Here is a 27,505-nt window from a genome sequence, read left to right as displayed (position 1 = left end):
AAACAAATGTGTGTTGGAAGAAGTACAGTCAGAATGCTCCTTAGAAGTCAGCATGGTGAGACTTTTTCTCTCATACCTAGGACATGTTATCAGGAGGGACCAGTCCCTAGAGAAGGACATCAGGCTTGGTAAAGTGGTTGGTCAGTGAAAAGAGGAAGACCTCCAATGAGATGGATTAGCACAGTGGCAGCAGCAATGGGCTCAAGTGTACCAAAGATGAGGATGGTGCAGGACCGGGCAGTATTTCCTTCTGTTGTGCATAGGTCGCTATGAGTCAGAGCCGACTCGATGCCACCTAACAGCAACAACAACAAACAACAAACACCCAACAAAAACGTCAGTGAATCAATGAATGACAGAGGAACGCACGGAGGCGGTTTCCGGGAGATCCCGGCCAGAACCCTTCCGGGCTACAACTCTTGGCTAGCTTCGCGCATCACCGCGAGCGAGCCTGGGGATTGGCCGAAAGGTGGCCGCGTGCTCAGGGGCGGAGTTCCAAGGGGGCGGGGATAGGGAAGGATTGCGGCGCGAGTCTTGCGACTGCGCACTGCTACCACCGCTATCACCTCGGTGAAAGAAGGGACGCGATGGCTGGGCCGGCGTGGATATCCAAGGTGAGCTCCCGGCAGGCTATCGGGTGGCGAGCAGGTGGCAGCGAGAGAGCCCCGAGGGCAGGCTGGCGATCGGGGCTTGTGCTGGGCGGGGACATTCGCGCGGCCAGCGGGGCCAGTTTGGGCACCTGTCGGGCCACCTTGGCGCCGGTGCCCGCACGCGGGATAGAGGCACCTCTGCGGCCGGGCAGCCGCGCCTGAAGCGGGAACGGCGTCAAGGTCAAGGAAGAGATACTGGCTGGCTCTCCGCAAGACTTCCGCGCCTCTACCCGCATTCGGCCGGGCTGGGGCCCAGGCCTCGCGCGGAGCCCTGGAAGGTCACGAGAATCGCTGCCTCGGCCGCGCCATCCCCGCCGCTTCTGAGGCTATGTCCCCGCCGCGGTGCTGATCGTTGGAGAGGCATCCGCCCCAGCACGGCCCAGGCCTTCCCTGGTGTCTGCTGGGCCCTCCGCCCTGTAACCTCAGAGGCCTCGGGCACGGGCTTTGGGATTGGGAGGCTTTCCAGGTGAGGAAATCCCGCGGCCGTTTTTCTGCCAGGTTTTTTTCCCTTCTTGGATCGCACCCAGTCTGACCTCTGGTGCTCTTGTAGCTATTTCCCTTCAAAGGGCACAGGGCACCTTACACCGTGGAGTTACCACCGAACCCGCGGGAGGGGAGTCTGCAGCGCCTTCCTTTGCTTTTATTGGTGGAAGTCTTACGATCTGGTGAATTTTAGCTCTGGCTGACAGCTGGGATGTCCGAGCTCGGAAGAGTTTCATGTTATCTTAGCAATTTTCAAGTTCCTCAGAGGAGAAAACCTGCCCTTGAAGACAAAACTTGCTCAAGGTCATACAAGTTGTCCCTCTGAACTGGAAGAGGAACCTAGGTATCTTGATTGCCAGCTCTCAGTTGTGTTTTGTGGCCAAGGCCACACAACAAATTATGGGGAAAAACAGTATTTAGGTCTGCTGTTCCCCTTAATGAACAAGCCCTTAGAAATCTATCAGCACTTCCCTATCTCACTATAAAATGTGGTACTTTTCTCCTTTGTTTTGCCTTTTAAGGGAGGGCCTGGGCACTGGAATTAGAATTTAGGAGTGTTAGGAATCCTAGGAATACCATTGATTTGGCTGTATGGCCCTGTGCAAATTACCTAACATCTTTGAGGCTCAATATGCTCATTTGTAGTAAAATATCTATATACCTGACTTGGTTAGGTTCTAAAGACCAGATCTCTAATGCAAAAATCAGTGTTATGTGAAAATGGCAGATAACCATATCAGATCACAAAAAGGAGGGTGATTAATTTCAGTGCATAGAACTGCCAAATGATACCATTTAACTGCCGAACCACTGAGAATCATGGCCCAGCCAAGTTGACACATAACCGTAACCATCACAGCCAGCAGTTCTCGAACCTCGCATCTTGGTGTTTGTTACTGTCAGGTGTGTGTTGCCAATGCACAAAATTGTGGGATAGTAGTTTTGTTTTTTTACTATTGGCGTGATGCGGAATGTCAGATAAGACAGTCGGTAAGTGAAGAAAGAGTAGGTGTACCTGTCTCACAGGGTTGTTTGAGAATTAAATAACATATATGAAAGCGTCTGGGCCATATGGAAGGAACACAAATATATAAAGCTTTTCTAGGTATCGATTTATTTATCTTGTGGTCACCAAGCAGACAATTGGGCCTCAACAACTGGGCTTTGGTAATTGGTTCTGCTTTGTTACCCTCTTCAGACCCAGACTTGGCTTGTGATGGTAAGTATGTCACATTTGCTCTAGAAGGCAAAGCAAATCTATGCCACTATCTGAACACATGCGTTCATCGCTGAGCTTTCACTTAACACCTGATTCATCTTTGGTAGGTACGTCAAATCTTAGGTTGAGGAACAAAGGCAGCACTGTTGATAATGAACATGCTAGAAAATTTGTTTCATCTTTAGTGTGATCTACAAGAGAAAACCAGGAGTTCTGGTAGCGTAGTGGTTACGAATCAGGCTGCTATCCGCAGGGTCAGCAGTTCGAAACTACCAGCTCTTCCATGGGAGAAAGATGAGACTTACTGCTCCCCGCTCCTGTAAAGATTTAAAGCCTCGGAAACCCTGTACAGGGTCGCTATGAATCGTAACTGACACCACGGCACAAAATCACCACCACCACAAGAGAAAACAAAACACATTAGGGTGTTCAGGAAGTGTTGGATTGTGGAGGTTCTCTGCCACCCCACTCCCTGTATGGTCTTTTGCAAAGTCATTTGACCTCTAGGGACCAGTTTCTTCAGGGGTTGGAGTAGAAGGAAGTCCGGGATGACTCGGGTGGTGCTGAGCAGGGTGTGGGTTTCAATCAGAGTAGGTTCTTGATTGAAACTCCATTTAAGGCTTTGTTTGAAAAAAAAAAAAGGGACTCACAGCCTGAAGAAGCTTTCACAGACAGAGAAGAGTGGGTTTCTAACTTTCCTGGGTCTAAAAAATGTTGTTGCTAAGTGCCATCCTAGTGGCCCTGTGCAGGTGGATGTGTCATGCCAGTGACTCTGACATACAATATTCTTTTGGGTCTGGCCCTGTCTTTGGTCTTTAGTCCAGCAATATGAATTTTGCAGATCCAGAATGGAGAATGAGGAAATACAGTTCATTCATACCATTGTGATTGTTGGTTGGTTCCTTATTGTTGTTGTTGTTGTTAAGTACTGTGGAGTTGGTTCCGACTCATGTGACCCTGTACAGGGTTTCCAAGGCTGTAAATCTTTACGGGAGCAGAAAGCCTCATCTTTCTCCCGCAGAACAGCTGGTAGTTTCAAACTGTTGACCTTGAGATTAGCAGCCCAATTCGTAACCACTACGCTACCAGAGCTCTTTAGGAGACACCACTATTTCAGCAACGGTTCCAGCTTTGTTAGAACTATCCTCAAAAAGGAAGCCTAAAAGAGGACATAATAGATGTATCTTTGCTTATATATCTAGCATGGCAAAAAGTTACCTTTGGTGTACGTACGCATTCTCTTTGATTATAGCTGTTTATTATAACACTGCTTTGTGCTCGTTCTCATAACCTTTTAACACTTACATATCTAGTATATGATGGAATGCTGAGTGGGGAAAATGTACCAGTGGTGACATCTTGGGGTGGTGGGATTACTGAGTGCCTTTCTTTTACACCTTCCTCTTGTAACAAATTAACAATGTTGGTGTTAAGGGTGGTGAATCAGTTCCAAGTCAGAGTCCCAGTATAGAGTTTCTGAGGAGTGGCTGCTGGATTTGAACTGCTGACCTTGCAGTTAACAGTCCAGTGCTTTTTCTACAGCACCACACCAGGATTCTACAGATTCACAATAATGAACTGATAGTAATTTATTGAACACCCTTATTCTGTATGGCCCAGATGTCAAGTGTTACTAAACTTTCTTAGAGTCTTACTATGAAGTGCGATGTCTTTATAGTCTCAGGAGAAGAATAGGCATACTGTGTAGTTAAACTCGGAGCTCTGGTAACACTGTGGTTAAGTGCTCAACTGCTCACCAGAAGGTCAGTGGTTCGAACCCTCCAGCGGCTCCACGGGACAGAGATCCTTACTCCTGTAAGGATCATAGCCTAGAAACCCCTGGGGCACGTCTGTGCTTTCCTATTTGTTGTTGTTAAGTGCTGTAGAGTTGGTTCCGACTCTGACCACCCTGTATTGTAGTTCCGAGGAGTGACTGCTGGGTTTGAACTGCCGACACTTTCCTGGTTCCAACTTAGGGTTGCCATAAGTCAGAATCAATTTGACAATTTTTAGGTGAGCAGATTAGGAGTCGGGAGACATGGATTTTGGGTTCATTTTGCCAGCTACGAGCTGCTTAATGGGGTCCTGGTGTGGTGCTATAGCATAAGCACTTTGGTTTGAACCACAAGGTCGGCAGTTCAAACTTACCAGCTGCTGCTCAGAAACCCTATACAGGGTCACTGTGAGTCAGAACTGACTCAATGGCGTTTAGCAGCAACACAAAGCTACTTACTTGTTATAAGTCAGGCAAATCACCTATAAAATGAGTGGGCTCTAGGTTCTATAAGGCTTCTTCTGGCTCTACATTAGGGATAATTTTCCTTTGAATATGTGTTCTTCCCAACGGACCCCAGTGCTCAAGAATGTTGGCATACAGCCTCCCCGATCATCAGAAAAGTCCAGCGCTTGAGCTTTACCAAGATACAGCTTCATTTTACCCTCAACATCTGTTGATAACTTTTATTCATAAAATTAACTTAAAAGCATATAGTACTTAAAACCGCAGAGCAGTGGCAAATGGGATATTTAGGTTTTCAAATCTGAGCTAGCTTGCCACATGAGAAGAGTTCCTGGGAGTTTCTGAAGAGATCTGTGTCAGCCGGCAGCAGTATTAGCCATCAGAAATGCCTCCCTGTCACCTCTTACTACATGTGTGTGATACTCTGCATGACATTTCTCTGTTACTATTAATACAGGTGTCTCGGCTGCTGGGGGCATTCCACAACCCAAAACAGGTGACCAGAGGTTTTTCTGGTGGTGTGAGTATATTTACATTTTTATTTTCTTCCTTTTAGAAGTTTCTCAAGAAAGATGCTCTAATATATTTGTATGGCATTATTTATATATGATGCTAGCATTCTATAGCATCCTCCTCCATTAATTTAAAACCAGAGAAAATTGGCCATCCTTTTACCAAATATTAAAATTAATAGCTAATCTATGCATGAATCTACCAGGCTACTTGTACATTTAAAAGAATTGTGCTCCCGCTGGCTATATGTGCTGGTCACATTCGTATCTTGAAGAAGCCTTGTTAGAAATAGATAGAAAGTACCCAAGTCCGTTTATTTCACAGTCTCATTTCGTCGGTAAGATGATTTTCTTCAAAAGTAGTACAAGTTGAGAGAAAATTGTTGAGAAGCTTCGAAATGTGCTTTGCAGTTTTATTTTGTGAGCTTCTCTAAAAACAGTAGATTGATTGCCTTTTAGGAAAACCATAAACATCAGAAGCCCTATATTGCTTTCACTTTCCTTGTGTAGTCTTTATAGATTACATGTTAGCAAATCATCTGTTTCTCATTAAATCTGCTGCTTTTAGAATTCCCAGCGTTAGTCTGTGCTTTGAAAGCTGATACCACACTTTTAGAGGATTCTAAGACTGTGGATCAGTGATTGTCCATTTGTTTTTTACTTTGCCCCCTTCTTAAGGAATCTGGTTTGGAATTCGTAATTCCTTTACTCTCCCATATGACATCTTCTGCTATGAGACATTTATAAGGCCATAGTATATTCTTCCCTGTTTGCCTCCTGTGCTATAGAAGAAAAATAGATTTCTCTGGTGGCTTGATGGTGTTGATTATTGCATGTTGGGAGAACCGGAAGAAGCAGCTGAAGGGTTCCTTTGGCTCTGCTTATGCAAAAGACCCAGAAAGGCTTGTACTGTAAGCTCAAAGATAGCCAAGCTAGCATTTCAAACACATTCTGAAAACGAATGAGCTATTGTTGTTTATTCACACTATCCACTTTCTAAAATGTTAACCTCATGAAAGGGGTTAAATTTGGAAAAAATAAGAAAAGATACCACTTTTAAAGATGCTTTCTTCCATTGTACCAAAAAATTCAGAAATAATCAGTCTTACCTCCTAGAGGTGGTTATCACTGAAAGGCAAAGATCCAGAGAAATTTCATCCAGTGACTTTAAACAAAACAGTAGCTCAGGCCACTGGAAATGGAAAACAAACAGGGGCCATTGTCTGGGCCATACCCCAAAGGCAGGGGAAGGCCCCCAAGTAATAAAGTGTTTAGTTCCCAAATGGAGAGAGAGGATCTGAATGTTCTGTTAACTTGTTAAAATCCTCTGAGGTTATTTCTCCGTATGTGATTTTGGCTTCTGCGTTTGCAATGCTGGCTTCATTGTGTTTTGGGGGCATTGGAGTAAGTCTTTGATGTGACATTATAAATGCACTTCCTATCATTCTAAGTGTAATTCAGACTCCGTGGGTATGATCACATGCTATTCTTTGCGGAAAATGAAAATTTGGTGAGCCTGATTATTCAGATTACATGGAAAGGTCTAGTTTTCTAGGGTAACTAATGAAAATGGAGGCCTTCTTTAGCTCTGAAATCTGATTTTTCTCTGAGTGCTTTAACAGAAAAATGTTTTATAAAATTGAAGTTGTGTGAGAAACTAAACTCCCCAGAATCACAGTGGAGAGAAAAGTGCTTACCTTTGTGAGAAATCCTCGGAATTTTAGCGAGAGAATGTTACTGAAATATTTTGCTGTTTTTTGGTTTTGTTGTTAAGTGCCGTTGAGTCGCTTCCAACTCTCAGGGACCCTGTATAGGGTTTCCAAGGAGCTGCTGGTAAGTTTGACCCGCCGACAGGCTTCAATTAATTTGTCTCTTGGTGGTGATGGTGTGCTGTGGAGTCAGTTGTGACTTAGTGACCCTGTATCTGGTTTCCAAGAAGCAGCTGGTGGGTTTGAACCGCTGACCTTGTGACTAGCAATTCAGTACTTATCCTATAGTACCCACCAGAACACTTGATCGTTTATATTATTTTTGTATTAAAGCACTTTGTTTGAGTTATTTTTAAAACCTCTTAAAATCAGGTTTGAAGAACTGTGCAATTTATTATCTACTGTTTCTCCCCTCCACTTTGATGATCCAAAGAGCACTTGGGTCTCACAAGATGTCCCAAAAGTGGGTTTATCAATGATACTCTATTTGAAACCTTCTCAAATGAATTCTTACTGTCTTCTCTGATGATTTCTTATATTCAGGTTCAGACAGTAACTTTAATTCCAGGAGATGGCATTGGCCCAGAAATCTCAGCTGCAGTTATGAAGATTTTTGATGCTGCCAAAGTAAGTGGGTTACTTTGCAATTAATAGTAAATTAATGTAGTTAATAATAATTCATAGAAAAGGTTTCTTAGCCAGTTGGATTCTGTGAACTTGTAAGATGAGTTGTACATGCCTCTTTGAAGCTGATAGGGTCTGTGGTTAGTCTTCAGAGATCTTGACCCCAGCAGGAGAGGGTTCATTGCAGTTTGTTGTTCTCACTGTTGGCAGGGTAAGTGGGTACGTGGACATGGGCTTATGTGAAGTAGTCAGAGGAGTGTTGTAGTGTCCCTAGGTCTTAAGGTCTTCCAGCCCCTTCAAGTGACCTGTTTACTCCCATTTTACCTTCTTGCCAGAAAGAATGGAAGTGAGGTTTCAAAAAATTAATACAGGTGATTTTGATTTTTTAAAAATGAATTTCTGATGCAGTGTTAGTATTATCATCAGGAATGGGGTATAATTTCTACTAGCCCAGCCTTCAGTACAGATACTTGTTTTAGAGATTTTTGAAACTTGGACTTCAACGTGATGCTTTATCATTGCTGCCAGGTAAACTGTACAAGGGTCAAGCAGTGGCTGTTGTCAAACCAACAGATATAAATCAAAGCACTCAGTTTCTTTAAACTATATGTACACTATTTTTTTCTAGTTGAATTTGTAATGAAAACTTATACCAAGGAAATAAAGTGTATAAAGTGGCCAATTCCCAAAGTGGATTGAAATCTGATGTTACTCAGTTGTTAGGGCTTTATCCCCCTTCCTAGAACACGTTTAGCCTGTGTGCTTGCTCTCAAATATGCACTCACGAAAAAGAATGTGGGTAGGAAGAGTTTATGCCTTTACAGATTATACACTGTTTTGTTGTTGTTGCTAACAGCCTTACTGAGCTATATAGTTCGTATACCATATAATTCACCCATTTAAAGTGTACGATTCAGTTCATTGGTTTTTGGTGTGTCCAGAGTTGGGCAACCATTGCCACAGTCTAATTTTAAAACATGTTTCATCACCCAAAGGAAACCCCCACATCCATTAGCAGCTACTCCCCGAGCCCCTTCTGCTTCTCCCCTCCCCAGCCCTGTTGTGTGTGCCGTGGAGTTGATTCCGATGCCAATAGGACAGAGTGGAACTGCCCCACAGGGTTTCCAAGGCTGTAATCCTTGTAGAAAGGAGCCCTGGTAGCTTAACCTGAGTGGTTAAACGCTCAGCTGCTAACTGCAAGGTTGGTGTGGTGGCTTGACCCCAGCTGCCACCCCAGGGGCATGGAAGATGGGATGACAGCCTGCTTCCATAGAGATTGCTGCCTTGGAGCCCGTGGGCACCTCTGCCCTTTCCTGAACAGTTGCTCTCAGTTGGAGTCGGTTGGGTGGCTGTGGGTTTGGTCGGCTTTGAATTTTTATGGGAACAGATCTTTTTTTTTAACCTGACCTTTTCTTCCATAGAGCTGCTGGTGAATTTGAACCACCAACCTTTCCACTTAACAGTTGTGCTTAACCACTGTGCCACCAGGTCTCCTTTCCCTATCCTTGTTGTGAGGTGCTTTCGGGTTGGCTTCGGCTCATAGTGACCCTGTGCACCACAGACGAAGCACTGTACTCCCCCGTCCTGTTGTTAAGTGTTGTCCAGTTGCTTCTGGCTCATAGCAACCCTGTATAGGGTTTCCCGAGAGCGGCTGCTGGATTTGAACCGCCAACCGTACAATTCAAACCAACCTTGTGGTCCAATGCATTATCCCACAGTGCCACACCAGGACTCCTTTCCCCATCCTGCTATGTGCCATGGAGTTGGTTCTGACTCATAGCGACCCTGTACAGGGTTTCTGAGTCTGTAAATCTCTACGGGATCAGAAAGCCTCATCTCCCGTGGAACAGCTGGTAGTTTTGAACTGCTGACCTTGTGGTTCGCAGCCTGATTCCTAACCACTACGCTACCAGAACTCCTTTTCCCCATCCTAGACAAGCATTAATCTTCTGTCTGTCGGCTCTGAATTTGCCTGCTCTGGCCATTCCCATCAGTGGAGTCTTAAAATAGGTAGTGTTTCATGGCTTCCTATAGTTGGCATAATGTTTTCAGGGTTCATCCACGTTGTAGCATGTGGCATTTCTGCAAACATGGTTCTCTGCTCTTATGCTATTCTAATTATAACCACCCTCAGAGTCCTTGTGAAAAAACAAAACAGGTGGGCTGATAGCAGCTGGGAGTGGATGACTGGGTGAGGAGAATATTGAGAAGCCCCCTGGGCACACTGGAGAATGACATCTCTTTGTGTCTTCTCGTGTGCCAGCAATCTTCTGGATGTCAGTTGTCCATGTGTTTGCTAGTTGCAATCCCAGATGAAGTGTTTATAATTGTAGTGTGACTCTTCACTTGTACTGTGTGTGTGGTCTCTAGGCACCTATTCAGTGGGAGGAACGGAATGTCACTGCCATCCAAGGACCCGGAGGAAAGTGGATGATCCCTCCAGAAGCCAAAGAGTCAATGGATAAGAACAAGATGGGCTTGAAAGGTAGCAATGAAGCAGATGAGATGCTTACTGCATTTCATTAAGCTCAGTAAGGCTTGACTGTCTCTACTAAAGTAAAACCATCCTGTTAAGAAGCAATTTGCTCTGTGATGAGCTTTGTATGTCTTTCGGTAGCATTCTTCTTCCCCAGCATCCCTGTTAAAAATGTAATGTATTACTTAGTTGTTGTTAAGTGCCATCTAGTTGGTTCCGAGTCAAAGTGACAAACTGACTTTGTGGTCCAGTGTTTATCCTATACCAGGACTCCAAAGTATTGCTGACCAATATCCCAGACCATACATATTTATCCTTGACTCGATTTGTGTTTTGCTTAATTTTCACATATAAAAAATTATCTTAATGACTGCTTTTTAAAAAGCCAAGATTCAAGATGTTAGCATGTAAGAGTTGCACATTCAGCAAAGACTTTAAACCAGACAGATCTAGCTCTCAGTCCAACCCCTGCCACTGACTGCCTGGAAGGTTGAGTCAAATTGCTAATTCTCATTTGTTCCCCTCTTTTTCTGTCTAAGTGATAGTAATAGTCAGTTGTTGTTAAGTGCCGTCGAGTCGGTTCTGATCCATAACGACCCTATGAAGGGTTTCCGAGCAGCGACTTGGTGAGTTCAGACAGACTTTACGGTCAAGTGTTTGTCCTACAGCGCCACACCAGGACTCCAGTAGTGTGGTAAACCCTGCAAAAACCAGAACCACTGGAAGGTGGAATCCTGTCAGAGAAGGAAGACGAAAATATTTTTTACTAATGCGGAGCCATGATGTTAAGTGTCATTGAGTCACTTCCAACTCACAACAGGACGAAACACTGACCGGTCCTCCAGTCGTTACACTTGAGCCCATTGCTGCTGCCACTGTGCCAGTCACTGGGAGTCTTCCTCTTTTTCACTGACTATCCACTTTACCAAGCATAGAGAGCAATGCAGACTGCACCCTGTCAAAGGTGGAAACCTTGCGGGACCCAGACCAACAGGCAGTCCTGTCAAGTCCGGGCCCTCAGGTTTCACTGTCTGCGCCACGAAGTAGAATGGTGGTGAGGATTAGAAAATGTCCTCACTAGGTGCCAAAGATTACTAAGAAGAAATGCGGTAAATCTTCAGAAAGCATCCATAAAAAGACAATGTTCTTCATTGAATCTAAGGGAAGAGGGTGAAGTTAGAGGGAGAACACATATTACAAAGCTAGCCCAGGTGGCTTAGTAAAGGATGTGTTAGACCACAATGTATCCTACTCTTGAGTTGATTAGAATCTTGTCATCCAGATTTTCTGCTTCATTACAGGCCCTTTAAAGACCCCAATAGCTGCTGGTCACCCGTCTATGAATTTATTGCTGCGTAAAACATTTGACCTTTATGCCAATGTCCGGCCATGCGTCTCAATCGAAGGCTATAAAACCCCTTACACCGATGTAAATATTGTCACCATTCGTGAGAACACAGAAGGAGAATACAGTGGCATTGAGCATGTGGTAAGTTCACTTCAGAGACTTTTTGAAAATCCTTAATTGGGTTGATTTCTGTGTGTCTGGGACAGTTGTACACATTTCCAGTTGCCAGGGTCTCCCTAAGCGAGCCCCAGTGTTCCTTCTGGGAGGAGATGCGGATGTGTGTTGGCACTGCTCTCTGGCTGACCATGCTCCAGTGGATAGCAGGAGCCTCAGGGCTTGAAGCCTGAATTCTGCCCACTTCTTCAGCAAGTGGTCTTCACTTGCCTGTGCAGTGGGGGTTACCATACTGCCTCACAGGGCTATGGTGACATTGAGATGCCGTATCCATGGTGCTGCTATGGTAGTTGGTGCAGTACAAACATGCCCGGGACCATGTTGTCCGCACACCGCTAGCTGTGTGGTTGTGGTTCCTCTTTCAGATCGTCGATGGGGTTGTGCAGAGTATCAAGCTCATCACCGAGCAGGCGAGCAAGCGCATTGCTGAGTTTGCCTTCGAGTATGCCCGGAACAATCACCGGAGCAACGTCACGGCTGTCCACAAAGCCAACATCATGTGAGTCCCTGTGGGGTCCGCACACTGTCGCACTTTGTGGGGGAGCACAGTGACAGGGCACTCCAGTTTGCTCATTGATTTCTGTCGTCTCTGAAAAATAACTTTGTAACTAATCAGAGGATCAAGTAGTCTCTTCTCTTCTCTGGTTGTAGGTTGTGGTCTCCTACCGGATGTGCCTCACTTTAGAGGGGACAGGAATACAGATCCTAAACCTGGAAGGAGGAGGGACTGAGGGTTATTAGAAAAGGAAGCCGGAGTCTCTGGATCCCCAGATGCTGTGGCCAGTAGAGCAAAGGCCACAGAGACTACAGGGCAGGGCCATTTGTGTTAGAACTAGAATCATGGGAGTGTTTCTGAAGCTTGCCATCTGTTTAGGGGCTTCAAACAGTCACTGCTAACAGCGCTAACACTAGCTGATGCAGTATTTGAGCAGTTTAAACTTCCTTCACCCCAGTCCACGAAAGACCATGTCTGACTGTAGCAAGGTTTCTTAAGCTAAGAAGTGTTGAGCATGAAAAATATTTAAACCATGTAAATAATGAATAAGTTAACATTCCAAAACAAGTTTAATATTTTTGTAATAATGGCTACTTCTTAGTTTTTCCTGGCTAACACTCTACAGATCCACTCTCCTCTAGTATGGTTGGGCTAGTTTACCTTTTTTTTTTTCTCTTTTGTGCTGCCAGGGTATTTTCAACTTATATTTTACTAACTGCCTAAAACTAGTCGTACTGTGTTTGAAATCATACATCTGCCTTCTAGAACTTCAGTTTCCTGATCTAATTTGCTTCTTTGACTTGATCCTTCCCCCCACCCCCACCCCCCCGCAAATCTGTGCTTTCAACAATTTTTATTTGGTTAAATACAGGCGAATGTCAGATGGGCTTTTTCTGCAAAAATGCAGGGAAGTGGCAGAAAACTGTAAAGATATTAAATTTAATGAGATGTACCTTGATACAGTATGTTTGAATGTAAGTATATGTAATTTTTTGTGGTATTCAGCATGTGTGTGTATGTGTGTATGTGTGGTGTGTGGTTTTCAGTTGCTAAATGCACAAATGCTTTCCTTTTAGATGGTACAAGATCCATCCCAGTTTGATGTTCTTGTTATGCCAAATTTATATGGCGACATCCTTAGGTGAGTCGGGCTGCATGTGCTTTCTTTTTTATTTATATGAGAACCTCTGGCTGTGTAGTGGTTAAGCACGGGGCTGCTAGCTGAAAGGTCTGTGGTTCGAATCCACCAGCCGCTCCATGGGAGAAAGATGTGGCAGTCTGCTTCTGTAGAGATTTACAGCCTTGGAGTCTCTAGGACACAGTTCTACTCTGTTCTGTAGGGTTTGCTATTAGGAACTAGAATCTGTATAGTCACAATGGGTTTGGTGGTTAGTCTTTTGATTTGTAAATGCCCTTAAGTATATTATGACTTAAAACTGAATCCAATCTAATGTAGTGTGGCATTTGTAGGAAGGTGCGTTGTGTGTCAGAAGTCATCTCAGTGATGCAGTGTTGGGGGGCTAGTTCCTTCACTTGTGGATCAGCTCAGCTCCGCGGTTGCCCTCAGTTATTCGTTCATTCTTCTCATTTTGACTGAGTGATTTCCGTCTTTTATTTTGTATAATTAGTAGTTATACTTTGGACATGTTGCCAGGAGGGACCAGTCATGTTTGGTAAGGTGGAGGGTCAGAGAGAAAGAGGAAGGCCCCTGCCCAGCGAGGTGGATTGGCAAAGTGGCTGCATCAGTGGGCTTAAGTGTGGCAACAGTTGTGAGGTTGGCCCAGGACTGGGCAGTGTTTTGTTCTGTTGTGCAGAGGGTCGCTGTGAGTCTGTACCAGCTCGATGGCACCTAACAACAACAGTAGTCATTAAACATTTTTAAAACTTTTTGACATAATTTTAGGCATACAGAAAAAATTAAAGAATGGCACGCAGAACTCTGGCATATGTGGCACCCACATTCCCTGATGCTAAATTTTTACTTTATTATTCCTTCCTCCATCCCTTCATCTCTTTTTTTCCTTCGTTTCCTTCCTCCTTTTGCTGAAAACACATACACACTCACACACAGTGGTGGCTTAAATATATGTCTACAAATTCTTTCCTAGTCCTCTCTGGTGGCAGAGTTTAATACCCTCCCCTGGAAAGTGGGCTGTGCGTAGTGACTTGTTCTAAGGACTAGACTGTGGCAGGAGTGATGCTGCAACACACATAGGATGTTGGACAGTCGCGCCCTTGTTTTACATTTGTGTGTTGACATTCTTAGGGAAAAGCTTTTCCTCCTCCTTTGTTTGTCTGTTACCGTGGAGGAGGTGTCTGTCTGTCACCGTGGAGGAATGGTTTTCCGTTTTATTCAGTGGTTAGATCATTACTTAGTCTTTGCTCCAGTTGTCCCCAGTTTGGCCAGTGGGAGGCCCTTCAGGTTGTCTATTCTTGTGCTTTTGAAGCCGCGGTCATTCTTTGGGGCACAACAAGGAATATTCCAGGCTCGTTGTGATTTTCTCACCTCTAGCCCTGGACTCAGCTATTTTTGCAGGAGCCCTGGTTCTGCTTAGTGAAGAATAGGGTTTCCAGACCACAATGTGGCCTGCTAGATAAATAAGGTGCTTTCTTTTTCAAAATAATTTTTCAAATGCTTTCTTGCTTCCAGTGACCTGTGTGCAGGGTTGATTGGAGGTCTTGGTGTGACACCAAGTGGCAACATTGGAGCCAATGGAGTTGCAATCTTCGAGTCGGTAAGGCCCTGGCACCGGAAGCAGGGTTCTGGTCAGAGCAGCTGCAGGGGGGTGGTTCTAACTGCGCAAATATTTTGTAACTTTGGCGGTTTTTAAGTTGCCTAAAGGAAATGATGCTTTGTGTTTTCCATATAAGCTTGGTTTGTTCATTCATTCTCCCTGGATGTTTTTATTACATATGTTCCCTCACGTTGCAAAATACTATTTTACAGAAAATCGATTAGTCCTTTATTCTACTTAAAAGAAAAATGTTTTTAAAATTAAGCTTTTTATGAGGAAACTTCATAAAAGTTCATGAGAAAATCCCATTATCTTTTCACTCTACCTTTCCACGAACTTTCTGAAGCCCCCCAAGTATTTGAGTTTTTATATCTAAGCTCTGTGTCTGATAGATGCACATAGAAGCTGCTTATAGTAAAAACCTTCTATTGGTGAGGAAAGAGGGGTAAGCCCCCAGCGTTCCCAGAGGAGGGCTGTTTGGTTTGGGCCTCCCTGACAATTCTGGGACTTTCCCTGTTGCATAGGTTCATGGGACTGCCCCAGATATCGCTGGCAAGGACATGGCCAACCCCACTGCCCTCCTGCTCAGCGCTGTGATGATGCTGCGCCACATGGGGCTTTTTGACCAAGCTGCAAAGATCGAGACTGCGTGTTTTGCCACAATTAAAGACGGAAAGGTACCAGTGACCTTGAATGGCGTGTGCCGGGAAAGTGTAGTTCTCCTGTGGGTGTTACCTGTGTGAAGAGGAAAGTTCTCAAAAGGTCGGAGGGATTTGGTGCAGAGCAAGGCTTCTTGATGTGGCCTTCCGGATTAAACTTCAGGGTGTATGTACCTTTTCTGGGAGAACATCTGGATCGTTCATCAAAAGAAGGTTAAGAAGCACTGACCTAGGAGCATCAGTGTCAAGTAGAGACAATAGCCGTATGAGAGTCGGAGTCAGGTGTTGGATTGCTAACCGTAAGGCCAGCAGTTCAAACCCACCACCTAGCCACTCTGGGAGAGTGTTGAGGCTGGCTGTGCCCGTAAAGATTTACAGCCTCGGAAACTCAATTTAGGATCACTATGAGGTGGAATGGAAAGTGCATTTACATAAATCATTTTTTAATTGTCAGTTTAAAAATTAGTCTCTTATATTTACTCAGATATTTAATTAACTCACCCCTGATGTGATGGCTGGAGTCCTGATGTGGTGCTCTGTGTTAATTTATTGTACTGCAAAGTCAGTGGTTCAAGTTTACCAGCTGCTTCTTGGAAACCATATACAGGGTCGCTGTGGGTCAGAACTGATTTGACAACAACAACAACAATGTGGTGACTGGAACTGTGGTTACCTTGGCAGGGCCAGACCAAATGATTGATAAGAACTTTTTATATGGAGCCCTGGTATAGCACTATGGAATAAGTACTGGACCTCAAGGTTGGTTTGAACTGCAAGGTTGACAGTTCAAATCCACCAGCTTCTACTTAGAAACCCTATACAGGGTGACTATAAGTTGGAACCAACTCGACAGCACTAAACACCTATGTATATGTGTGTGTGTGTGTGTGTGTATATATATATATATATATGTATATATATATATATCATCTCAGCAAATCTCAGTTATTCAAAATAGATACTATAAGTAATCACATTTTCATGTAAATGTGGAAACAGGCAGAGAAAGATTCAGTAACTTGTATCAGATATCATATCCTCCTAAGTAGTCTAGCTGGGGTTCATATCCGGTCCAGCTCTTGCACAGCAGCTGTGGCCCACAGAAGAGGATCATTGTTATCCAGGTCAGGCCTTAGTCTAAGACGTGTGTAGGGAACTTCCAGCCCACGGGTTGTTTAAGGCCCTCACAGCCACAGTTCCAGCCATCACATTAGGGGTGCATTAATTAAATGTTTCAGCAGATATAACAGGCTAATTTTTACATTGATAATTTTGCAGAGCCGGCGAATGATGTTATAAATTTTGGCAGAAAAAAGATTCCCCTGGTGTAAGGTTTCGTCTTCAAAGAATTGAAGTTCTGTAGTTTGAAATGACTTCTTAAGGCCGGAATATAAGACATGCAAACCTGTGTTCAGTAGCCGGATGGTCCCACTGGAGAACACATAGGGTTTTATGTTGTTCTTTTGTTCTGAAGCTGTCCTGGGGGTGTCCTGGTGGTGGGGTAGGGCCTGCCTTTGCAATGAGGAACACAATGAAAACACCCACGTAACTTGCTCACCTCGCGTTTCACTGAGGACTGTGAATACAGATCCCTGCAGTGTGTTTTAGTGCGGATACACATTTTGATCTCAGCTTTTTTTCCTTTTCTCAGAGTTTAACAAAAGATCTGGGAGGCAATGCCAAGTGCTCTGACTTCACTGAGGAGATCTGTCGCCGAGTCAAAGATTTAGATTAATGCTCCTACCGGTGGTATTGGCACCAGTCACTCCGAATGGATACCGCGCACATCTTTATTTAGAAAACTTAACCATATCTACGCACTGGGTCTGCTTGTCTCTTGACAGGAGTACATTTTTGGATCTGGCTTCTTAACAAAAGTCTGTACAAAAGAGGCAGGTGCTCCTCCCTAAGGCCTGCTTTCAAAGGACTGTTTCCAAGTGCTGTTTTATTTATTAAATGCTATCTGGTTAACAGTTTTTGTAAACTCTAAGGGGATTGTATCATCTGCTATTGTTAACCATTTTACACTTCAGTTAAAATAGGTTTTTTCCCCCCTCTGTTGTAAATATGATACAGAATTAATAAGAGAAAACATCTAACTTTATAAAGAAACCTCTGGGGGGTTTTTTGTTGTTGTTTATGAAAAATATAATGGAAATAAAACAGGATATTGATATTATAGCACAAGATGATATTCTTATAAAATGAAATGGGCACAAGAGACGTTTGTTGGGAAAGTTCACCTAAAAAAAAAACCACAGTAAATCTGGTCTATTTCTAAGGGACATGAAAAAGAAAGCTAGATTTGTCCTTTCTATGAATAACTGTGTATGAATAAAAACTTCAGATCCAAGAACTATATAATGAGAGATGTAATTTTTGTTAATAAGATGTAGGTTGTATATTAGGTGCAAGCACACACATGCATTGTGTGTTCAGTTCTTTTGTTACCTTGCAATTTGCTGTTGTTTGTGAGAGTCTCCAGGAAAGCAAAGAGGAGTGAGAGTACTTCCTTCTTACTCGATATGTACTGAGAGCATCCTGAGTACCACAGCCTTGGCGCCGCCGTGCTAAATCCTGACTTGGGTCGTGGAGATGACCTCAAGTCTTTGTGTGCTCTTGTGAAGTGTGCGTGTAATCATCTGAAAACAGCCACACTCCAGCGGATACTGCTGAAGGGCCTGAGCACACCGATTCTGGCTGCATTTGAGAAATGTAGGCTGGTGCCTCTTATGTTATATCGACAGCTGGTCCTTCGCCCTCCCCCAACACCAAACCACTGTCTGCTGCCTCAGCTCCACCAGTCAGAGATGAGATTGTAGGGACAGATGCAGACTCAGACTGAGTTGAGTCACAAAATTGTGCCCACACAGGAGGTGGCCTCAGCTCTTCACCTTCAGGCACCTTCTTTCCCGCATTGCCATGTTCTTGACTATGATTTTTATTAAACTTCAGACGTAAAGCCACTGTTTTCATAAACAATTGCCTTCTGACCCTTCACCAAAGGCAACACATCTTTCCGTGGCCCTGTGTAGCATTGCAAACCCGCAGCTTTACCTCATGGACCCAGGTGACAAAAGAATTTCTTAACAAAGTATCTCTGTCTGGTCCTTTTTCAGGCTTGTGGCGAGTCTCATCATCTTATATGTATTTTACTTTGTTTAAGCTGCTGCTTGGTCTCTTATTGGGCTGTGCTAATAATCAGTGGCTCTTGGTTCGTAATAATAAAAGAATTCCAAAACGGATTGAGATGTAAGCTCTCTGCCTGGTTCTCATTCAAGTGCCTTACGGCATTTTGGCTTTGCTGCTTCTGAGGGGCTGCTTGAAGTATGCTGAGTGGGAGGCGGGCAGGCTGGCTGCTTTTACTAGGGTGTTTTGCTGACCCTCTGCCCTCACCTTTGCTCCTTCCAGGGCACTAATGGTGACTCTTGGTCCTGTGTACATTCACCCACTGCTATTGCGTCGAAACTGACCCATAATGGCCCTGTAGGAGAAAGGGGAACTGCTCCTTAGGGTTTCTGACACTATACGTCTTTCCGGGAGCAGACAACCTCATTGTTCTGCAAAGCAACTAGTGGATTTGAACTGCCAGCCATGCAGTTAGCAGCCTGATGCTTGATTCACTGTACTACCAGAGCTCCTTCTATTGTACACAGTCCTGTTCTATTTAATCCTCTCATCTCTACGTGGATCATGCCTGTTCAATTGACAGTTGAGGTACTTGCTGACAGGTCTGTTAAAAAGTTTTAATACTCAAATCACACATCAAATCGACTTCAGCAGTTTTATTAAGCATCCTGTTGGTTGGTGTGTGCGTGGCTGAGGGGAGCCTGGTGATGGGATGATATGGTTGGCGTTAACCAGGAAGCTCCCAATTAAGTCAGGCTGTTAGGTGAGTTCCTCTCATCACACACTAGAAAGACAAACCACCTCCCCTCCCTCACACACAGCCCACCCTAGCTGGCCTGTTACGTGGGCTGGTTGCTTGTTAAATCTACCTGGAACTAAGGCCCAAAATAATCAGCCCTTCAGTCCTGGAGGAGGGCTGATTTTCATTTGTCACTGAAACAAAAGCATTCCTTACAGAAAATTAAAACTATCCATCCATGTTGTTTTCGGCATTCTCAGCTATTGTTGGCATAAGACTTGGCAAATAGAAATGTCAGAGCCATACCTCCCTCATCCGGAGTTTGCGTGCCCAGAGAACCTGGAAAACTGCTCACAAAAGCCTGTTATCTATTTAACAAGCTGGAAGGGCAGTCCCTGATTACTTTTTCTGTTCTTGGTAAAAGGAACCAATGATATCTTTGTACTTCTCCAGAACTGTGAGCCGTTTCAATTTCATTGTGGGACCTAAAAGAGAAAAAAACAAGTGAGGCTTGAGCTCAGAAATCTGAGCTGTTGAGTGGGAAGATCTAAACCAAACGAATCCTGTAACTGGAATTAAGCCAGACAAACTGGTAACCAACCTCCAAATGCCTGCAGTGACCCCTGCTCTGGTACCCATAACTTGTATACCTCTCGCCCTACGTTATACAAGGGATTAGTCTGTGACCAATTGAACATGGATGAAGTGATGATAACACTTCTGAGACCAGGGTATAGAAGGCTGCAGTTTCTGTCTTGGATTCCTCTCTCGGATCACTGGGCAAACCAGCTGCCATACTGTTATAACACATAGGCAGCCTATGGGGTGGGCCACTGGCAAAGAACTGAAATACCTAGTGAGTAGCCAGTAAGGAACAAGAGGCCTGACGAGAACCACCTGTGTGAGGTTGGAAGCAGAAGCCCCCCAGGCCCAGATGGTACCTTCACTGTAACCTCATAAAGACCCTCAACCAGAACCACTCAGCTAACTGGGTTCCTGGCCACAGACAGATAAAAAATGTTGGTTGTGTTAATTTAGGCTGCTACGTTTTAAAGGGTAATTTGTTACACAGCAATAGATAACTGATACACAAATCATCTACTTTTCAGTGGAAGTTCATGTAGATGTCAGTTATGATTCTGCTGACTGATGGGACAGATGACAAGCCCAATCGAGGGAGGGGTCCTGCCATGTTCCTCTCCTAATCATTTTCTTTGCCTTGGCACCCTGTTGTAAAGCAAGGTTGAAAGGGTTCTGATTTGAAGGTCGGGGTAGCCTGTTTCCTCACATTTGTCAGTTTAACTGAAAATGTAACAATCAAAGTCATGTATATAAACTACTAGGACATCTATCATATCAGTCAACCAGGTGTGCTCAACAACTACCTGTCAGCATTGCTGTGGAGAGCTGCACCTGGGGTTAACCTTGATGGACTTGTGGGAATCTCAGTGGCGATGCTACCTGTCACCTCTAGATGCTATAGCCAAGAGCGATCTCTTCCTTCCAGCTCAGGCTGCACCCGAGGCCCCTGAAAGCATGCCTGGTTCTCTGTAGCGAGTGGCTTCATTTCCTGTCACATGAGCTGACTCTACCGAATGCCACAGCATCTCATTAGAGACACGTGACTCCAGCCCAGACAGTAGTGGGGTCTTGATGCTTCTGATTTCAGAGAGAGAGTGGCATGGCCATAATTAATTTGGACCACCACGTAGCTCATATAATCAACAGGTGCTACACAGTCACAAAGCCTTGTACAAAATGCTGACAGTGACCTTGCTGTGGCTTCCTCATTTAATGGACACCTGCGTAGTGGTTAAGAATCAGGCTGTGAACCTCAAAGTCAGCAGTTCCAAACTACCAGCTGTTCCGCAGGAGAAAGATGCTTTCTGCTCCTGTAAAGATTTACAGCCTCAAACCCTGTTCAGGGTCACTATGGGTTGGAACCGACTCAATGGCACTTAACAACAATAAACCAAATCGTAGTGGTTACAAATCGGGCTGCTAATCTCACGGTCAGTGGTTTGAAACTACCAGCTGTTCCATGGGAGAAAAATGAGGCTTTCTGTTCCCGTGAAGATTTACAGCCTTGGAAACCGACTCCATGGCACATAACTACCACCACCATCAGACACTCCTAGGTCTTGATATAGTAAAAAGGAAACACCTACTGAATTCTCCACCTGAAATGGAGAAATCCCTTTCGAGAATGGCCCACTTCTGGATGTGGTAGGGTCGGGCAGCTGCCTTCTGGTTGACCCTCTGGATTCCCTCTTCAATGGCCTGATACACAGCTGCATCCTTCTTCCCCACGATGTCAGACACTGTGGTGGCTTTGCTGCCCACCCTCTGGCAGAACTCCACAGCTTGTTCGGTCAGGCTGTCTGTTGGATCAGAGGTGTCTGGGTCCAAAGTGCACTGGAAAGCCAGAGATCAGTCAGAACCAAGCCCCAATCCAAAGACCCAAGCCCTGGTCTTCAAAAGAGATCTTACTGCTGATGGCAAGGATAGGAATCACTGTGAGCTCTGATTCAGAGAGATAGTTCTAGAATGAGTAAGATGCTATCCTGACTGTTGAATCCCATGGTGTAATGTAAGGAGAACTTGAAGACCTCAGCCAGTGAGGTCATCGTTTATAAAACAGGGACAGTAACTCCTGACCCATCTTAAGCCCTGAGAGATGATCTGCTGAGAATGAGGGCAGCCGCACTTTGTAAACCGGAACATACTGGTCCATGTAAAAGATCACAGCAGTGTATTAACTGTGCTCTGGGGACATACGGAACTTCCATGGGCTGTAGCTCCCCCTCAGTGTAGGCAGTGCTGACTCTGCAGTGATTCCTGACTGGAGCCGTGGGATTCAGATGTGGCCTAGGCCGAATGTGGCTTATGCTAGATCCACAGACCATCACTGGCTGCCCCTCCTGGGTCAGAGACCACCCCCCCCCCATACACACACCTTCAAGGTGAGCAGCATGGACAGAAACTTCTGCTGGTCCCCAATCAGCATGGCATTACTGATGATGGGCAGCTCCATCTTAACAGCCTCTTCAATGGGCACAGGGGGGACGTTCTCCCCACCGGCAGTGATGATTAATTCTGGGGAGAAAAAGCCAGAACCCCGGCAAGGATTTAGTCCAGCGGCCCGGCTGAACCAAACCCAAACTCTCAGCCACTGCTTGGGAAGGCCAGAGCAGCAGAAAGCCCAGTTGGAGACTCAGGCTTCAGGTGGGGTCCCAGAGAAGCCCCCTTATTGGGAGCCAAGAAATAGTGTGAGGCCCTGTGGGGCATAGTGGTGGTCCCCAGAGGACAAACGATCACCTAGAGGTGCCACTCCTCTGCTCATCACCTGAGACTGCCTGTTGAGATCCATGGTACCTTCATTCTTCTTGGATCAACTATCAGCACTCGTGGAAGCATTGGGCAAATCTGCTGCACAGGAACTTTTTTAAGTGTTGAAGAGCAGAGATGTCAGCTTGAGGACTAAGGTGCGCCTGACCCAAGCCATGGTATTTTCAATAACCTCATATGGATGCGAAAGCTGGACAGTGAATAAGGAAGATCGTAGAAGAATTGATGCCTTTGAGTTGTGGTGTTGGAGGAGAATACTGAAAGTGCCATGGACTGCTAAAAGAACCAATAGATCTGTTTTGGAAGAAGTGCAGCCAGAGTGCTCCTTGGAGGCCACGATGGCTAAGCTTCGTCTCTCATACTTTGGACATATTGTCAGGAGGGAACAGTCGCTGGAGAAGGATGTCATGTTGGGTAAGATGGAGGGTCAGAGAAAAAGAGGAAGACCCCTAACAAGATGGATCGGCCAGGTGGCATCATTGATGGCGTCAAGTGTGGCAGCGGTAGTGAGGTTGGCCCAGGATCGGACATTGTTTCGTTGTGCTGTGCATGGGGTCGCTATGAGTCGGTTCCAACTTGATGGCACCTGACAACAACAACCAACAACAACTCCTGCCAGATGGGGCTCCTCAGCGGACCTCCTACCCCGTCCCCTGAATAACTATACTGAGCCCTTCCCACTGCCTTTACTTAATATCAACCACCCTGTTGTGAACATAAAACTCACCTTGCTGAAAGTGTTTTACGCCTAGGTACTGATTTAGTCCTCACAATAAACCCAAAAAGAAGCAGCTTAGTTTATGGATGAGGAAATGGAGGCACAGAGAGGTCAAATAATTTGCCTGAAGTCACTCATGAGTAAGTACTCCAGAGTCTGTGTGCTTACCTACTCCACTATGGTGCCTCTCACTTGGCTTGTGTCTGTCCCGCCCCTTTCTACCTGCTCTCCAGACTGTGTGGTCTTCTAGGAGCAGCTCAGCTGCCTCTTTGAGGAAGCCTTTACAGCCAGTTCCTTCTCTGAGTTTTTGCAGCATCCACCTGCCGATCTGTAGGTTCATTCTTTCATTGTCTACTGAGAGCGAGGCCAGTGTCTTAGACTCTCAACGCACTGGCCTTGTGGTTTCTGAATGATGGCTTACTATGTGGTAATACATCGCTATTTTATAAATCCACCCTGACTGATGGTAGCTACGTTGTACTCTGGGCCCCCTGATTCTAATTCAGCAAAGATGAGTTTGTCACATTCAGTGTGCTGGACCCCAGGGACAGAATAGGACACATCGAATTACGCTGAAAAAAGATAGGTATCTATTAAAAGTGATCATATTTAGAAATAGGATCTTCGCAAATATAATCAAATTTTGATGAGGCCACACTGGATTGGTGGTGGCTATGTGCTGTGGAGTCAGTTCTGACTCATAGCGACCCTGTACAGGGTTTCCAAGGCTGTAAATCTTTATGGGAGCAGAAAGCCTCATCTTTCCCTGGCGAAGCAGCTGGTAATTTTGAACTGCTGACTTAGCGGTTAGCAGCCCAACTTATAACCACTATGGTACCATAGGCTAAATTCAGTTACTGGTGCTTTTGTAAGGAGATGGAGATTGACAGGCATACACAGAGAGACAGCCAAGAGGAAGATAGTCATGTGAAGATGAAGGTGCGTGACGCATCTACAAGCCCAGGGACATCAAGGGTGGCCAGGAACCACTTGAATCTCTGAAGAGGCCATGGCTTTGTCTACACCTTGATTTCAGACCTTTAGCCTCCAGAACTGTGAAAGTTCTGTGCTACCTGAATTGTGGTAATCTGTTATGAGAACCCTAGGGAACTAATGCAGAAAGGAAGACACAAAACTATCAGTATTTGCAGATGACATGATTATGACTGTAAAAAATCCAAAAAAATTCAGCAAGGCCACTGTATACAAGGTTGAGATCCAAAAAGCGCGTTACTTTTCTATATAACCAACCAACACACGGAAAGCACAAAACTAAAAATGCAAGTCTAAGGAAAGATGTGCAAAAATCTTCACACAGTAAACTACAAAACATCCTTGAGAAAAATTAAAGTAAATGTTTATGGAAGACTCAGTATTGAAAAGACGTATGGTCTCTCACCAATGGAATAAAAATCCTGAAGTTATTTGTTTTTGCTTTGCTATTTATAAAATTGATTCTGTGACTCTAAAATTCATATGGAATGCTATATCCAAGGCCTTCTTGAAGATGAAGACCAAAGGTATGGGGCATACACAACTAGCCATCAAGTCCTTACATAAAGCTGCAGGAATTAGAACATTGGAATATTGGTACAAGGACAGACAGATGGTGGGACAGGATTTGTTGTTGCTAAATGCAGCCGAGTCGGTTCCGATTCACAGCCACTCTGTACAGGCTTTCCAAGGAGCTACTGGTGAATTTAAATGGTGTTGTTATGTGCGTGGAGTCGGTTCTGACACATAGTGACTCTGTACAGGGTTTCTGAGGCTGTAAATCTTTTGTTGTTGTTGTTAAGTGCCGTCGAGTCGGTTCCGACCCATAGTGACCCTGTATAGGGTTTCCGAAGGTGTAAATTTTTATGGGAGTAGAAAGCCTCATCTTTCTGCCGCGGAGTGGCTGATAGTTTCGAACCACTGACCTTAAGGTTCGCAGCCCGATTCGTAACCACTATGCTACCAGAGCTCCTTTACGGGAGCAGAAAGCCTCATCTTTCTCCCACAGAGCAGCTAGTAGTTTCTAACTGCTGACCTTATGGTTCATAGCCCGATTCGTAACCACTAGCCAACCTTAAAGTTCAAACCCACCTTGTGGTTCAGTGCAAACACTTGTGACAAAGGTGGTACTTATAGGGCAATGATGGGAAAGGGTGGTCTTTTCAAGAGATAGTACTGGATCAGTGGTATATGCATGGGGAGAAATTGCCTTTTGCCTCATATGCTCACAAAAGCTCGACAGTGGTAAAGGAAGATAAGAAGGACTGACGTTTGACTTTTGGTGATGATGAAGACTAGTGGATAAACTTGTACTGACTGAAGAATAAGGAGTTCTGGGGGCACTGTAGATTAGGCTAACTGCTATGGGCTGCTATGCAAGGTCGGTGGTTCAAATCCTGTGAAGATTTATAGTCTTTTAATCAAGAAAGACCAGTAAAGAGAAAAGGACATCATGGTTGATAGAGGGTCAATGAAAACAAAGGAAACCCTCAATGAGATGGATCGACCAATAGTTACAGCAATACTCTCATACATAGTAAGGATCAGAACTATGCAGCAGGCGTTGGAACGTTTCCTTCTATTGTACAGATTAGATTAGTAAAGTCGCCAGGAGTCAGCCACTGGGGACAACTGACAACAACAAAACCTCTCACCATACTGTTTTTAAAAGAAGGACCAACTCTGGATTTCCTTTTGGGTAGTTGGCAGGAGAGCGTATTATCCTTTCTGGTGTAAGGATGCGGGTCACTTGGAGACCCCTGAGAGCGTCTCTAGGAGACGCCTGTGAGTGGCACAAGGACTGCTGTTCCCAAGCGATCACTAGGTGGCGCCAGCGACCCGCACAAGCAAGACCGCGGTTCGGACCGCCAGTCTCTCCCCAAGATTCACAAGTTGTTGTTGTTGTTGTTAAGTGCCATTGAGTCGGGTCCGACCCATAGCGACCCTGTACAGGGTTTCCGAGGGTGTAAATCTTTACGGGAGTAGAAAGATTCACAAGAGTTCCACCTTTTATGTCCCGGATCACAAACATCGTAAGGTTCTGCCCAGCCTGACATTAGTTCGAATCCCGACTTGACCGCTACCCTGCGTAAGTAATTCCCAGGAAATCGTTTATATGCTCATGGGGCGTCAATTTCCTGTAACGGGGCGGGGGGTGGGGTGGGAGGGAGGGTTCGCACATGGTTACTGAGGAGATTACATTCAGGCTAAGTTAAGCAAAGCATCCTATTTAGGGAGCAACCCCAACGTTCTGGGGCGAACTCAGTTCTCTGCGGGAAATTTCTTTGAAGTCTCAGGTTTTATTTTTTCATTTTACAGCCAATGTGTATTCTACTCCATATAATATCCGTGTCTGCATATAATAACACATAGATTTGTTACTTCAAATCTTTGGGGAAAACGTGCCTTGTTTTTCTAGGGGATTTGAATTCCAGCTCCACTACTTACTAGCTGGGTAATCTTGGGCAAGTTACTTAGCCTCTCTGGTATCCTCATTAACAAATCTGGGCAGTAAGAAAAATGTTCCCATCATTAGCCATTGGTGGTGGTCGTTATGTGCCGTGGAGTTGGAACCGACTCATAGGGACCCTGAACAGGGTTTCCAAGACTGTAAATCTTTACGGGAGCAGAAAGCCTCATCTTTCTCCCACGGAACAGCTGGTAGTTTTGAACTAATGACCTTGCGGTTCGCAGCCCAATTCGTAACCCCTTCACTACCAGAGCTTCTTCATTAGACATTGTTGTTGTTGTTGTTATGTGCCTTGGAGTTGTTAGAGAGATGCAAATCAAAACAACAATGAGACATTAGCTCACCTCAGCATTAACAGCAAAATTTAAAAAACCAACACCAAAAAACACCAAAAAAACAAAGAAAGAAAATAAAAGCTGGCGAGGGTATGGAGAAACTGGAAACCGCCTACATTGCTGTTGGTATTGAGTGCCGTTGAGTCATTTCTGACTTACAGCAATCCTGTATAGGGTTTCCATGGAGCAGCTGGTGAGCTTGAACTGCCGACCTTGCAGTTTAAACAAACCTTGTTGTCTGGCTTATTAACAACAGCGCCACACCACTGTGGAAAACTGTATGGCGCTTCCTCAGGAAGTTGGAAATAGAAATACGTTATTATCCAGAATCCTCTACTTTGTATAGTTAGGTGCCATCAAGTCGACCCTATGTACAACAGAACAAAACACTGCCCGGTCCTGGGCCAACCTCACAATCGTTGCCACGCTTGAGCCCATTGATGCTGCCA

At 44.9% G+C, this 27,505-nt stretch overlaps 2 protein-coding genes across 4 annotated transcripts in view; one reads left to right on the top strand and one right to left on the bottom strand.

The window, feature by feature from the left end:
• The first annotated feature begins 577 nt into the window (after positions 1 to 577).
• On the top strand, positions 578 to 17,738 carry IDH3A (isocitrate dehydrogenase 3 (NAD+) alpha). Of its 3 annotated transcripts, none has more exons than XM_006870893.1 (11): positions 578 to 614; positions 5,049 to 5,111; positions 7,381 to 7,439; positions 9,807 to 9,921; positions 11,214 to 11,401; positions 11,800 to 11,933; positions 12,802 to 12,904; positions 13,007 to 13,071; positions 14,581 to 14,665; positions 15,190 to 15,342; positions 16,976 to 17,303. In XM_006870893.1, exons 3-11 carry the CDS (start codon positions 7,416 to 7,418, stop codon positions 17,057 to 17,059), a joined length of 951 nt encoding a protein of 316 aa, XP_006870955.1. In that variant the 5' UTR covers positions 578 to 614; positions 5,049 to 5,111; positions 7,381 to 7,415; the 3' UTR covers positions 17,060 to 17,303. The 3 variants fall into 3 exon arrangements, with proteins under 3 accessions (XP_006870955.1, XP_006870953.1, XP_006870954.1); XM_006870891.1 differs by having other exon boundaries at positions 583 to 614; positions 7,356 to 7,439; positions 16,976 to 17,738; XM_006870892.1 differs by having other exon boundaries at positions 587 to 614; positions 7,356 to 7,439; positions 11,319 to 11,401; positions 16,976 to 17,633.
• A 1,853-nt stretch (positions 17,739 to 19,591) lies between these two features.
• ACSBG1 (acyl-CoA synthetase bubblegum family member 1) overlaps positions 19,592 to 27,505 on the bottom strand; it is a 48,200-nt gene continuing 40,286 nt past the window's right edge. The window contains exons 13-15 of the mRNA XM_006870940.1: positions 22,149 to 22,288; positions 21,361 to 21,607; positions 19,592 to 19,677 (exon numbers count right to left, since the gene is read on the bottom strand). Coding sequence (XP_006871002.1) covers positions 19,592 to 19,677; positions 21,361 to 21,607; positions 22,149 to 22,288 — 473 coding nt within the window. The remainder of the gene's footprint in view (positions 19,678 to 21,360; positions 21,608 to 22,148; positions 22,289 to 27,505) is intronic.

The sequence above is a fragment of the Chrysochloris asiatica genome, unplaced genomic scaffold (assembly GCF_000296735.1).
Source record: "Chrysochloris asiatica unplaced genomic scaffold, ChrAsi1.0 scaffold00156, whole genome shotgun sequence".
NCBI classification, from domain to species: domain Eukaryota; kingdom Metazoa; phylum Chordata; class Mammalia; order Afrosoricida; family Chrysochloridae; genus Chrysochloris; species Chrysochloris asiatica.
Note: the sequence above shows the minus strand (reverse complement) of the source record. Positions and strands in the feature narration are given on the sequence as shown.

What these genes read in the sequence shown, in the direction of transcription:
- IDH3A (XM_006870891.1), top strand. Translation starts at nt 588, where the DNA reads ATGGCTGGGCCGGCGTGGATATCCAAG. An exon ending in CCAGAGGTTTTTCTGGTGGT is followed by an intron (nt 5,112 to 7,355) that starts GTGAGTATATTT and finishes TCTTATATTCAG; the next exon opens with GTTCAGACAGTAACTTTAAT. An exon ending in GTCCACAAAGCCAACATCAT is followed by an intron (nt 11,934 to 12,801) that starts GTGAGTCCCTGT and finishes GGTTAAATACAG; the next exon opens with GCGAATGTCAGATGGGCTTT.